General features: G+C 40.9%; 1 protein-coding gene across 5 annotated transcripts in view; it reads right to left on the bottom strand.

Annotated features, from left to right (window-relative positions):
• Positions 1-12,230, bottom strand: part of MKLN1 (muskelin 1) — a 102,701-nt gene that overhangs the window by 77,838 nt on the left and 12,633 nt on the right. For 2 of the 5 annotated variants that reach the window (XM_039704377.1, XM_039704376.1), the window contains exon 1: positions 2,907-3,021. Coding sequence is in view for 3 of the 5 variants with exons in the window: in XM_039704373.1 (XP_039560307.1) it covers positions 1,412-1,500; positions 2,907-3,049; positions 10,663-10,732 (302 nt within the window). In the remaining 2 variants the exon portion in view is untranslated. Of the gene's footprint in view, positions 1-1,411; positions 1,501-2,906; positions 3,050-5,244; positions 5,261-10,662; positions 10,733-12,230 lie in introns of those variants that run through there. The other 3 variants (XM_039704373.1, XM_039704375.1, XM_039704374.1) reach the window with 3 other exon arrangements.

The raw sequence follows: 12,230 nt of genomic DNA, 5'->3' as shown, positions 1-12,230 counted from the left end.
AAACGTCCTGGTAATGGGAACTAATCAGCATTTCACTTTCATAACAAGTTTCAACTCACGGCTACACTTCATTTCATCAAAACACACTTTCCTGGAATACAATTTACACATCCAAAGAAGCAGCCAGAAATCTTTCCATTGGCCCCTTTAGCCCTCCAGGAACTACTTGCTAGTTTTTAGCCACTGAAAAATAACATTTTCCAAAAACTTAATGTTGGAAGCTTCTGAATAAAAATAAAAAATAAAGCTTTTAAAAATTCATTTAACTTCCTTGATGTAGTCAACCTTTAACTTGATTCCTCTGCTACTCTTGAGGTTTCCTAAAGCCAAGCCCTACAGTTGCTTCCAAAAGTAGCAGCCAGAAACCAGCCCAGTGAACAACCAAATCCTCTGCTTCTCTAAGAACAGGAAACCCCACAAATGATTACTGGATTCCCAGCCTGAAGCTTTCAGTTCCTGACAAACATGAGGAGATTCAGAAAGAACACACTGGGCAAAGGGCTCAGAGGGGAGCCCCTGCACAGCCACTATCATCAGAGTCTTGGCAAAGGAATTACCCAACACATCAAAACACTCCTAAATTCATGTAAATTAGCCAACAGGATCTCATCTCATTTTTCAGCAACTACCTCCTTGCTCTATTTTTAACCTTAAACAGCTAGTTTAATCCCAGTCATTCTTGTACTATCTCAGTAGGTAGGAAGGGAAAGATAAATTTACTGAGCAAGCTGAAAGGCTCCAAATCCTTGGATTAAATCCAACAACTGTAAGGCTCTTGTTCTCTCGGGCCTGCAGAAAGCAAGGAAGAGATATCCTTACCTGCTCCCACCACACGTGCCAGTACCTGGCCTTGGGGAGCACCCCCTCAACCCTGCCCCAGCCAAAGCAGACACCAGGGGCACAACCCCTTCCCTGCCCCTGGGTGTCATCCTTAGCCAGAGGTGAGTGAGACACTGTGATAAGAGCAGCAGGGAGAGAACAAGGGAGGCTTCTGCTGTTGCTTTACGTGTTGCAACCATGTTTGAGAACGAAACTTTTCAAGCTTTTGCAGACTTGAGGGCTGTCAATATGGAAACTTTTACTGCTTTTTAGCTTAGTTATTTATTTAAAGCTCTATACAGCAATTCATAGGAGGACAGTAAGCAGCTTCTCCCGCAATTAGTTGAGTCAACAGCTGTATTTCTGAAAATTGCTCTATTTTGCTTTCACTCCCCAGGATCTAAATTATGAAGCTACTATTTCTTATTAACAGGACTTCACTGTGTTCCAATCTAACCAGCCTAAAAGATGATGAAATGGAACAGCTATTGTGGATACTGTGCCTGAGTACAATGAAGTCACAAGTGCCAAGACAGGCACAAGTATCAGAAGAGATTATTTTCTACTCAGAATGCTGAAAAAATGCATTTACCTATCTTAATGAATCGACAGGGGAACATCTGTTCATCAATTTTATGCTTCAAGGTGAATGTTTCTTTGTTATAATCATTCTTTAAGCCACTGTGGGAAAAAATAAATAAGGTTACTAAATCTTACCTTATATTTAAGGACTAGCTAATAAATGCAATCTAGGTCACGCCTGAAACACGCAGCTTGTTTCACACCACTCTGAATCATCAGTACACGTGCTGGACCGAGGCCTGGGCTGCTCTCCACCTACCTGTGCCTCCCTAGGAGGCAGCACTGGGATTTTGGGAGGGAATTGGCTTTGGATGAGTGCTGCTCCTCTGCACCTGGAACCCTGAGACTTCAGCTCCTGATGTGCTGAACTGCACTCTTCCATTCTCAAGAGGGAGATGGATCAGATCTCAAAATTATCACCCTGACAAAGTGCTTTGTGATTCATTTATGGGCATTGCTTTCTAAAAATATCAAATATTTAGTATAATTTATCAGAAATCTTACTTTCATTTCTACTGAAAATACAAGTGCAGGTCCCAAAATGAGGATTTTCATTAAACTTCAGCAGAAGTGAAACAACATTAAATGCCAATAATTACTGTGATATTAAAAGACTTTTCCCCCCACAGTTGTAACAGCAATAAAGGCAAATTTCAAGACAGATCTATCTAAAGAGGGCAAAAGTGTGGGAAGGGCTGTGAATAGATTCTATATGGTCTTGAATGATACCTGCAACATAGAATTTCCCATGTTTGTCTGCGGCTACTCTGCTTGACTACAGATGATGTACCCCTGGAGACGGACTTCTCTTCTGTAGGCCCCCCAAAATACACCAGTTCTTACTACTCTTTTTTCTTGTACTCCTGGATTTTAACTCTCATTTCCCTTTCTCAAACAGCACACTCCTTAAAAGGCTCTCACAAATTTACATTAGCAACTACTCAGAAGTTCTGGATAACCTGAACAGCCAAAAGGCTCTTTTTTTAGTCCCTATGAGTACAACTCTATGAAATCCAGCTAAACAAAGGAAAATGCAGGTTTCCATTTGCCTGATTGATTTATTTACCCATCTGGAAAAGGCAGATCAGCTGACTAGTTCAGATCTTAAGGCTTCAATAAGGGTTTTGGCATGGGGAGGTTACTTGGGCTTTTAAAAGTTACTTCAAAGTCCCCTACACCTGGGGAATCGTTTCTTCCACGCCTCAAGCACATGGAAGGAAGGAACTGCAATCCAGCAACGCTGCACCCAGCACTCAGCTCTTCCAAATCCCCAAGAGCTCGCTCTCCACACACCCTCTGTGGTTAGAGCAGGATAAGGAAGGCTCCTGGAGCGAGCGTTGGGATTGCTGCTCTCTGACCTGATCACAAACACAAGGGCAGCCAATGGCAGGGTCACAGCCACAGCTCTGCCCCACTGCTGGCCACGTGTCTGCTGGGGAACCAAGGGGGAAGTAAATTTTGGTCCAGCCTTTATGATTCCCAGAGCTGATGGAATCACGTCTTACCTGGATAAGAGGTCTGTCATATTCTCCTCATTCATCCCACCAAAGACTTTAAACTTCTTTAAATTGCAGACATGTGTTTTTTCATATTTGCCAAATGTGATGCTCTGGACTATGGCAGGTCTTTCAAGCTTCAGAATCAAATACTGTGGAAGAGAAAACAGTGAGTTTGAATATTAAAGCCAAGGCTGCAAAACACACTAAGGGAAAAACATTACAGCCTCCAAATACTCAGTTTACAAAGCCAGAGAATGAAAGTGAAGCTGAAACCTCCCCATTATGGTACTTTTTCATTGGTCCTGGAATGAAGGAAAGGTTTTTTAAAAATACTATTTTAAAATCAGTTTACCTAGGAAAAAAATTTGGTTGAACTACTTATGCCAAGCAATTCTATTCAGAGCTCACATACATTTCTTTAAGTTGGACTCAAGACTTCCTGAAATCTGGCAAATAGGATCAAACTACAGAGAGTGAAGATTCAAACGCCCACTACAGCTTGAAATGAAACCTAAACTGAATACACAATTAGATAAATACAGTATGTTCCACATGCTAAGAGAACATCAAATTACTTTTCCTCTCTGGGCTGATGCTGTTCAACCACTGAACACAAAGTTTGGTGTGTGGCAAACACAGGAACCAACTGCTTATTAACCATCCCAAATAAAACTGAGCCACTTAATTACAGAAAAGGAGCTTTACATGGAAAATGATGAAAATGTTCTCCCTTGTGAACATTTGCTTTCCTCTCACACTGGGTGGACACAATCTGTGTATGAGTAGTCAGATTATTTATACTCAGGCCACAACTACCAGCTTCACCAGCACTGCTGGAGGAAGAGATCTGTTCCCAGGGAAAAGCAGGAGCAGGGAAGCACTTGCACCATTCATCAGACACCACCAAGTACCTTCCCCTACCAAACAGCTCTTGGGAGAATCTGGAGACACCTTGGTTTTTTTCACCTTGAAGAATACATGAAGTTTTGTATCTGAAAACAATGTATTTCACTCTTTTCCCTGATTTCTCAGAAATAAGCAGTGCACCACAGAGGCAAAGCACAGAATGACAATTACTCATCGTGCTGGATTTTGTTACAAAGCCCTGTCATCAGGACTCCAGCTCAAGCAGATCAGCACGTTGTAGGACACCTCCCACCGCAGGCTCTGCTGGTGGCCCTGTCCTCCAAGCAGCAGCACTGCCAAGCCAGGCTTGATGCCTGACTTTTGGTCTTTCATCAGCATCAAGCAGAGATGTTTGCATCAGTGTGGCTGCTTTCTGCAGATCCTGAGTAGTATCTCCTATGCTAAATATCTTAGGAGAGTATCTACTATCCTAGACACCATCAGCAGGGCAATCTTACCCTACAAAGGTAACTTTTGAGAGAGCAGCAGAAAAAACTTGCTCATCCATTTAGTTCTCAATCTTTTTTTTTTCTTTTTCTCTCAGTCGGAGAGTATCTACTATCCTAGACTCCATCAGCAGGGCAATCTTACCCTACAAAGGTAACTTTTCAGAGAGCAGCAGAAAAAACTTGCTCAAACATTTAGTTCTCAGTCTTTTTTTTTTTCCTCTCAGCACTATAAAGCAAATAATTCTCAATCTAGGAGCAGTACTGATATTGCTCTGGAGAGCACCAGGACAAAGGTTTGACCTCAATGGCTGGTTCCTACTACACTTACAAAAAGCTTAGATTCACAGAAATACTTGTACATAGAGCAGTTACAGATAAGGATGCAGACTGGATAGGTACTAATAGCAGACTTAATGTCAAAGATGCTTCCAGCATCTCAAGTTTTTTCAAAATTAAGAAAATAAACCAGTAGCAGCAACTGTGAGGGTACAACAGAAGAACACTTCAGCGCTCTTCCAAAAACTTTTAAACACTTTTGTGAAGAACACCATCCATCTAAATGTCAGAATCTGCCGTTTATGGAAGCCATGCTGTTGTCTCAAAGTACTTCCCAAACTTCAAGGAAAAAACCCCACTAAAATTCTATAGAGAAAACTGATTTTCTAAAGAGAAGAAAGGAAAGGATGAGCAAAAGGACGGTCCTTTAATGAGCAAGGCAGCACTTGATACATGGCACAGCCCGCTGCCAAAATTCCCATACAGAACAGACAGTACACAATGTCTAAGAACTCCTCCTACACCATCATATCTTCGCTGCAGATTTCTCCCAAAGCTGGAAAAGCGAAGCCAGCACTACCAGCAATTGCAATTCTTAATCCTGCTGGAATCCCACACCTAATGCCTGGGCCATGAACACATACTTTCTCAAGCACCACACAAGATTTGCAAAAACTTGGCACAAACGTCATCCTGCATTATTCAATTCTTACCCTAAATTAAAGGAGAGAAAACCAGGACTGCAGTTAAATCCTTTATGCCTGGAAGGGAACAAGGCACAGCAATTACTCCACATGGCCAGCAGTGATTTCTTAACCCTACAGATAGGGAGGGAACTCTGCCGCCCTCCTTCCCACGTCCACACATCCCACCACCTGCTGAGTCATGCAGACTTATAGAAAATAGAAGCACAAAAGCTAAACTCCACCTTTTTTTGTGAATTATCTGCTGATTGACACGGAAACAAAGGACAGATCTGCTATAAAATCCTGTACCTAGATATGTGTTTTTCTTGTTTATAATGTATATACACACACATCAAACTGAAAGACTTTGAAACTAAAAGATATATTTAGATTAGCTATTAGGAATAAATTCTTTACTGTCAGGGTGATGAGACCCTGTGAATTCCCCATCCCAGGAAGGTCCAAGGCCAGATTGGACAGGACTTGGAGCAACCTGGTCTAGTGGAAGGTATCCCTGCCCATGGCGGGGGGCTTGGAATGAGTTGTTTAAGGACCCTTCTAACACAAACTATTCTGTAATTCCATGATATATGTAAAAACACAGAGATGTACTTTTTGGGTTTCTATACAAATACACACCACTGCCACTGTGTGGGTACCAGCTATGAACCTCACTGATCCTGAAAAAACACACTGCCTCAAGAGCTGCTAACAGCTGGCTGCATGGATATTTTTGGACTGCTACCAGGATTTTAGCTGTGACAGACTATTCTCTGTAGCTCTAAAAGATGTGACAGAAGTGTCTGTAGGATCAAGTGATTTATTCAACCTGGAAAGAGAACAAGTCTATGAGATTTCAGGCAAATACATCAAGATATTTGACACTTTTTCCATTTTATTGCTGTGAGTAACATCAGTACATTTAATGTCCACGTATTCATGCAGTATTCCAAAAATCCAAATTATAACTGAAGTGTTTGTCCATTAGAACATGGCACACAAATACTAACTGGCATGACTGAGCAGAAACCTCAGCCCAGTTGTTAGGCGTCAGATCACAACACTAACAAAAAAAATGCTATAAAGCACTAAAGGAGGAAAACTGTCTTCTGATTATCCAACACATCTGTAAGCAAACATGCACAAAGAGCAGAGTAAGTCACACATGGCACTTCAGCATCCCAACAGCTGCTTACAGTGCACCCCCAAAAAAAGCAAGTCCAGCCTTGTCACACTTGGAGCTGCAGCAAATTCCAAACTTTTTCAAAGCTCTGGTCTGTGCTACTATTTAATGACAACCATATGCAGGCTGCTGCATCACACAACAGAGTGTAAATTTTATTAATGTACTTTAAATTAATTCCTGATACAATCTACACAGCAGCATGGAAATCAGAGGAAAACTGGTCTTCAGATGCAAAACTGAAACCAATTGTCTGGACAATGCCACTAACTTTATGCATATGATCTTCAACTGTTCAAAATCCACAATTCCACAAGACTGGAATTACCTGTACAGGGAGCAGGTGACAGTCACCATTCCTGAAGGTGTCTAAGAAAGAAGTGGATGTGGCATTTAACAGGTGATGATTGGTAAAGGGTTGGACTCCAATCACAGAGGTCTACTCCAACCTAATTGATTCTGTGACCAAATATGCTGAAATAGATTCCAGACTGCACTACACAAGTTGCCTGTACAATTGGAGTCACACAATCTTTTACCAATTTCTTTCTCTTCAACCAGTTCTGTTCAAGCGTATGTTTTGATTAGGGGAACAGTGAAACTTGCATTGCATGTAAAAATAAAACCCACACAATAACAAAATAACAAGGGATCCCCTTGTCCACAACACAAACATCTTGACTGCTCTTGCAATTAAGTTGGTGGCTAAATAAAAATCTATGCTCTTGTTCTACATGTTATTAATCAAGCCACTCATGGGAATTAAGTGCTCTGCACAGTCTTCCACATTAGACCATCACTGGAATCATCAGAATGAGCCTTTCTGACAGGGCCATGGTCTTCAGCATCACCAGCCTCATTGCTTCACACTTCCAATGTAAGCCGAGAACAGCAATAAAAATAGAACCATCAGCCCTCTCCTGCCTGAATAGGTTACTACATAACAGGTTTGTTATTAAATATACAATTTCTGGGTCATCTATTTCAAGACTCAAGAAAGATATCTACTTTAATAAACAGAAAAACAGCTGTCAGATGTATTTCCTTTCACTGGCACTCATTCATAACCAACTGGTGGCTTTCGTGGCCACGGGAATTATTTAACTCTACCATACCCATGAAGCCAGGCAAACCCTTTACTAAATATAGTCACGTGGCAGCACTTCAAGTGCCTACACTTCCACTTTCATTTTCTTTCTCCTTTTAAAAAGGTTTGCTATGGACTTTAGCACATTTATTGCATTTTCATTGAGTTTCTGAACACATCTTGATGGTTTTGCCTATGTTCCTCTGATTCGTGCTCTGAAAGAAAAGGTGCCTGGAAAGGTTTTGTTTCAGTCAACGAGGGAAGGGAATAAACCAATGTTTAGGGACTCACTCATATTTTTACCCTTAAGCCAGCACAGCATCATCACCTCAGCAGGGAATTGCTAAAGCCTGGCATTAAGGTGAGGCACTGAGAAGACAAACATGAGCGATCAGAGCTGCAGAGCTTATTAAAATATCTCACATTGAGCACGCTGGACATCAGTTCTTGTGCTGTGCCTAAGCCCTGGTTTCAGCTAATAAAGCTGGAACAAGGAGAGCTTTATTTCCCTGAGTTTTAGTTTGCTTCCTGTCCAGACCATAACGGCCACCCACACGCTCAAGCAAGTGCGTCACTGCACGAGTGACCAGTTTTTAAATGGAGAGCTGCCAACACAGCACCTATGAAATGCTTTCCAGCTTTATTTCCAATAGGATCCATGATGTTTACTCCAGAGATTAAAAGTCATTTGCATAAATCAACATTTATTTGGAATATGAACTATTCAACTTGATTTTTTCCCAAATTCTCTCCTCACCACACTTATAATTCAGTCATCCACTGTTTCAACTCAAGTTTTCCAAGCTAAGATTCTGCTGTAACAACTTCAGCCACTGGGAAAAGAACAAGGAAGCAGAACACCTATATAAATGTTTTTCCTGCATTTAATTTGGCAGTCTTTCAATGGACAAGGTGCAAGAACTATTTCAATCAAAATGCAACCAAATCTGGAGTTCTTTCATCTGTCAAATATGAGACAACACAAATGGGAACTGCTTCTGTATGCACAGAAGTAACAAAAACTTCACTCTTTGCACACAGGACTCTTCTGCAGATTTTCCCCACTTCCTCTTTCCAGCTGATTTTTCAACAGAGAAATTAAATCATAAAAAATGCTTAACATGAATAATTAAACACTCAGATTAGAAACATGAGAATTAGCTGCAGTATATAGTACTTTATATAGCATAAAGGCGCTGCAAATACATCATCTCTCTTACTCAGTGCTCAGGATTGGATTTGCTGAACACATGAGCAACTACACAGTACTTTATATTCTTATTATTAGATACAAAGATTCAAGCAACAGGATACAGCAACATGGTCTTTTCCAGCCAGGCAGCTACATTTTCTGTTAGTTTTGTCTTTAAGTAAGAGAATAAAACTCCAATACTGTCTTGCCAATCTCAGTTGCCACATGAGGACTTTTTTTTTTTTTTTTTGCAAGCCAGGCCTTAATTCTGGATACCTAATATATGTCTTGGTATGTGACACAGAGGTAGACAATGCCAGTGTTAATTCATCTCTCTCCTACCAAGAAGTTTGGGCTAAATGCCTTGCTTAGCATGCAGAGCAGTGCCCAACTCCCCACGTTTGGAGTCAAGTCATTCTGCAATAGTATCTCCATTCAGGTCACGACTCGCACACATGAAATTTTTGGAAGACATCTCTTTAACAAGCTCATGTGGTTTGTACAGAAGTCTGCCACTCTAATTAATCCCTGCTTCATCTACATGTCTGAGTATAACCTGCATCACTCCTTGTCAGCCTTAAGTATAAACTGGGAATATTCTAAAGCATCCACTTCCAGGAGGTGTGTTTCCATTCCAGAATCAGATTTTTAAAAGGACTGAATATTCAGGATGGCTCAGAAACTGCAAGAGTGAATTTAAGCGACAAATAAGAACACATCTCAGATGAAAAACCCAGTCCAAAGACACACCATGAACCAACTTTGCCTTGGGAACAAAAGCACCCCAAGAAAAACATGTGCTTCCTGCATAAAAGAAGGTAAAGGATGGCACAGGCTGGGATACAATCCATGCTCAATACTCATTACCCTGCAATCCATTGTTCCTAGATAGACTAAACTGCTTCAGGCTATGGATTAAAATCCTACATTGTTTATCAAAATATAAATAAGTAAAATAATCAAATTCAAAGAGCAGTAGATGCACAGAGGCATCAAGAGGATCAATATCAGTCTTCACAATTAGATTTAAGGAATACAAAGGATACCTTTCCTTCTCCTCTAAAAGTCCCAAAAACCTAATTTTACAGACACAATGACACAAGAGGATTGATCAGAAAATCCAGGTGAAAGCTCTTCAGTGGCAGCAGATGACCTGCTGCTCTAGGGAGCCACAACTGCAGACTCTGGACCTTTAACACAACTCCAAGACAAAGCAGCAAGATTTACCTGGAGAAAGATCCTGTGAGATTTCACTCATGAGGAATACTTGGATTAAATAAATAGATAAGCAGAACTTTGCATGAGAGGGACACAGTGCAAGTCACTCTGCTGTGTATCAGTGCTTTAAACAAAGAATTGAAAACAAGCAGCATAAGAGACACAGAAGCTGATCACACATGCCAGAGTAATAAGGTACAGCTCTAACACAGAGAGAAGGATAACTTCACTGGAGAAAAAAAAAGTGGAAAAGAATATTCTGGATAATCTAACAACCTTAATAATAGCGAGAAAGCAAATTAGATGCTAAAATCAATACAAATCTTATTTTAATAAGGTGCTTAAGCAGCAGAAGAGGTGACATTTGTGTCTCTAACCAGAGGCCACATTTCTGAACGTGCTATAAGGAGAAACAAATACCAGCTCCTCAGATCTGGGATTCAAGGCCAAGAACCTACAACAGCCTCCAGTAGTGCTGACAAAGGGGGACCTGCACGCCTCATTAGCAGCTTAATCTCACCATAAGGTTTGATTATTTCCAGCACGACCATGACTGCCAAGGAGGAAACCTGAAACTTCCCCCGCAATGAAGCACTTCTAGAAGGATCACAAATTGCTGGAAATGTAAATATCTCATGTACCAACAACCTGCATTTTACTCAGAGAAGGAAGCCTATAAATATGTTGATGTCAATAGCAGCAGCCCACATTTAAAATAAAAACCCAGCCTACATTACATAGAGCAGCACAGATTCAGGAGCTTACCTGGGGAGGATAATTGCTTTCTGAAGACCATCTTGAGGACTGATCATTTGGTCTATCCACCAAGATATTCCTAAGAAACAAGAAGCCAAAAGTAATTTAAGTAACAGCTGCATATTTTCATCTCCAATAAATTGTTGTACATTCAGACCAGTAGCATTCTCATGCAACTACCTAAATCATTAGGTACAGACTCAGGTTCTCCTCCTTTTTTATTAAAGATTTTCTAAATTGCTATTTTACAGGACCCATCAAAATACGCCTTCCAGCTTTGTGGTTGTGAAACAGAGCTCTAAGTTGCGAAATAAAAAAAAAAATAAATTGTGACATAAATGTAAAACAGATGAATTTACATAGGCTTAAGTCTGTAATGAAGTGGAAAAAAATGGGCTTATACACCTCAGTAGGGTAAGAACTTTTCAGTAAGGTCAAAATGCTGAGCAGTTGGAGGGTTAGTGAGCCAAAAACCCTCCTTTAGTAGATAGGCAATACTGGAAGGGAGAGAAAGGGCTGCTAACCCACTTAAGCTTTCCTGGAGCACAGAAAGATGACCACCAGAGCCATGCCAAATTTTAACAAGTATTTTTCACGAGCTACAAGCCCAGAACAACATACAAAAAAGTAGAAGTTCAACGCTTCAACCAGCAAAATTTACTTGCTTTCTTCACTTTGAAACAGTACAATACTTAGGTATTTAATAAATTCAAAATAGTTATTTTTTGGCTAAAATGAAAAGAGATTCATCATGACAGTGACATGACACATCTGCTTTCTCTTCTATAACCATGCAATAAAGCTCACATCCCAGATTAAACTAAAAAAAAAACAAACCTAAAAATCCCTAAAATATATATAATTATTGGCAAGGTGACAATACACCACCTGCTGGACAGGGCTTGTGAGCTCCACCACTTCCAACAAATGAACTCGTCAGCTCATAAAACTTATGTAAAAAGAAGGAAACAGTCATCAAAAGGCTTCTGCCATCTCCATCTGCTGTGTAGGAGGAAAAGAACATGAGCATCTGGATTACTACAAAGGGCTGGAGGAAAAAGCACTCCAATGAAAGCTCCAAAGGGAAAGAGGTTAAGGCAGAGGTTGAGCATTACCAGACAGAAATCAGCTGGCTCTTTCCACACTGGGCAGCCCAAAATCACTGCAGTAGCAACGGTATCCAGGCAGTCCCATGATGGGACAAGGGACAGCCAGGAGCCACACCAGGGTGGCCTCTTAAATCTGAACACTTTTGAGAGCTGGCCAAGTGGCTGTGTCTATCCACAGGCTTGGAGAACACCTCTGGATTTTCACACAGTGCAGGAATAAAACTGAAGTTCTCCCTCCCTTTAGCTGATTCCCATCATAGCACAGCATTTATTAACACAGCGCCAACCCAGGTCTGTGGCTGCTTTATTCAGCCATCCCCACTTGGGAAAATGCAATGGAACAGCACTGCCCTCTGCTCCAACCCCATCAAACATAAAAACATGGCTCTACATAATTCAACATCCAGCTAACAACATCATCTGCACTGCAAAGAGGCTCAATTACAAGAGAGAACCTGGCCCTGGCTT

The sequence above is a fragment of the Passer montanus genome, unplaced genomic scaffold, assembly GCF_014805655.1.
Source record: "Passer montanus isolate IOZ18808 unplaced genomic scaffold, ASM1480565v1 scaffold173, whole genome shotgun sequence".
Taxonomy (NCBI): Eukaryota; Metazoa; Chordata; class Aves; order Passeriformes; family Passeridae; genus Passer; species Passer montanus.
Note: the sequence above shows the minus strand (reverse complement) of the source record. Positions and strands in the feature narration are given on the sequence as shown.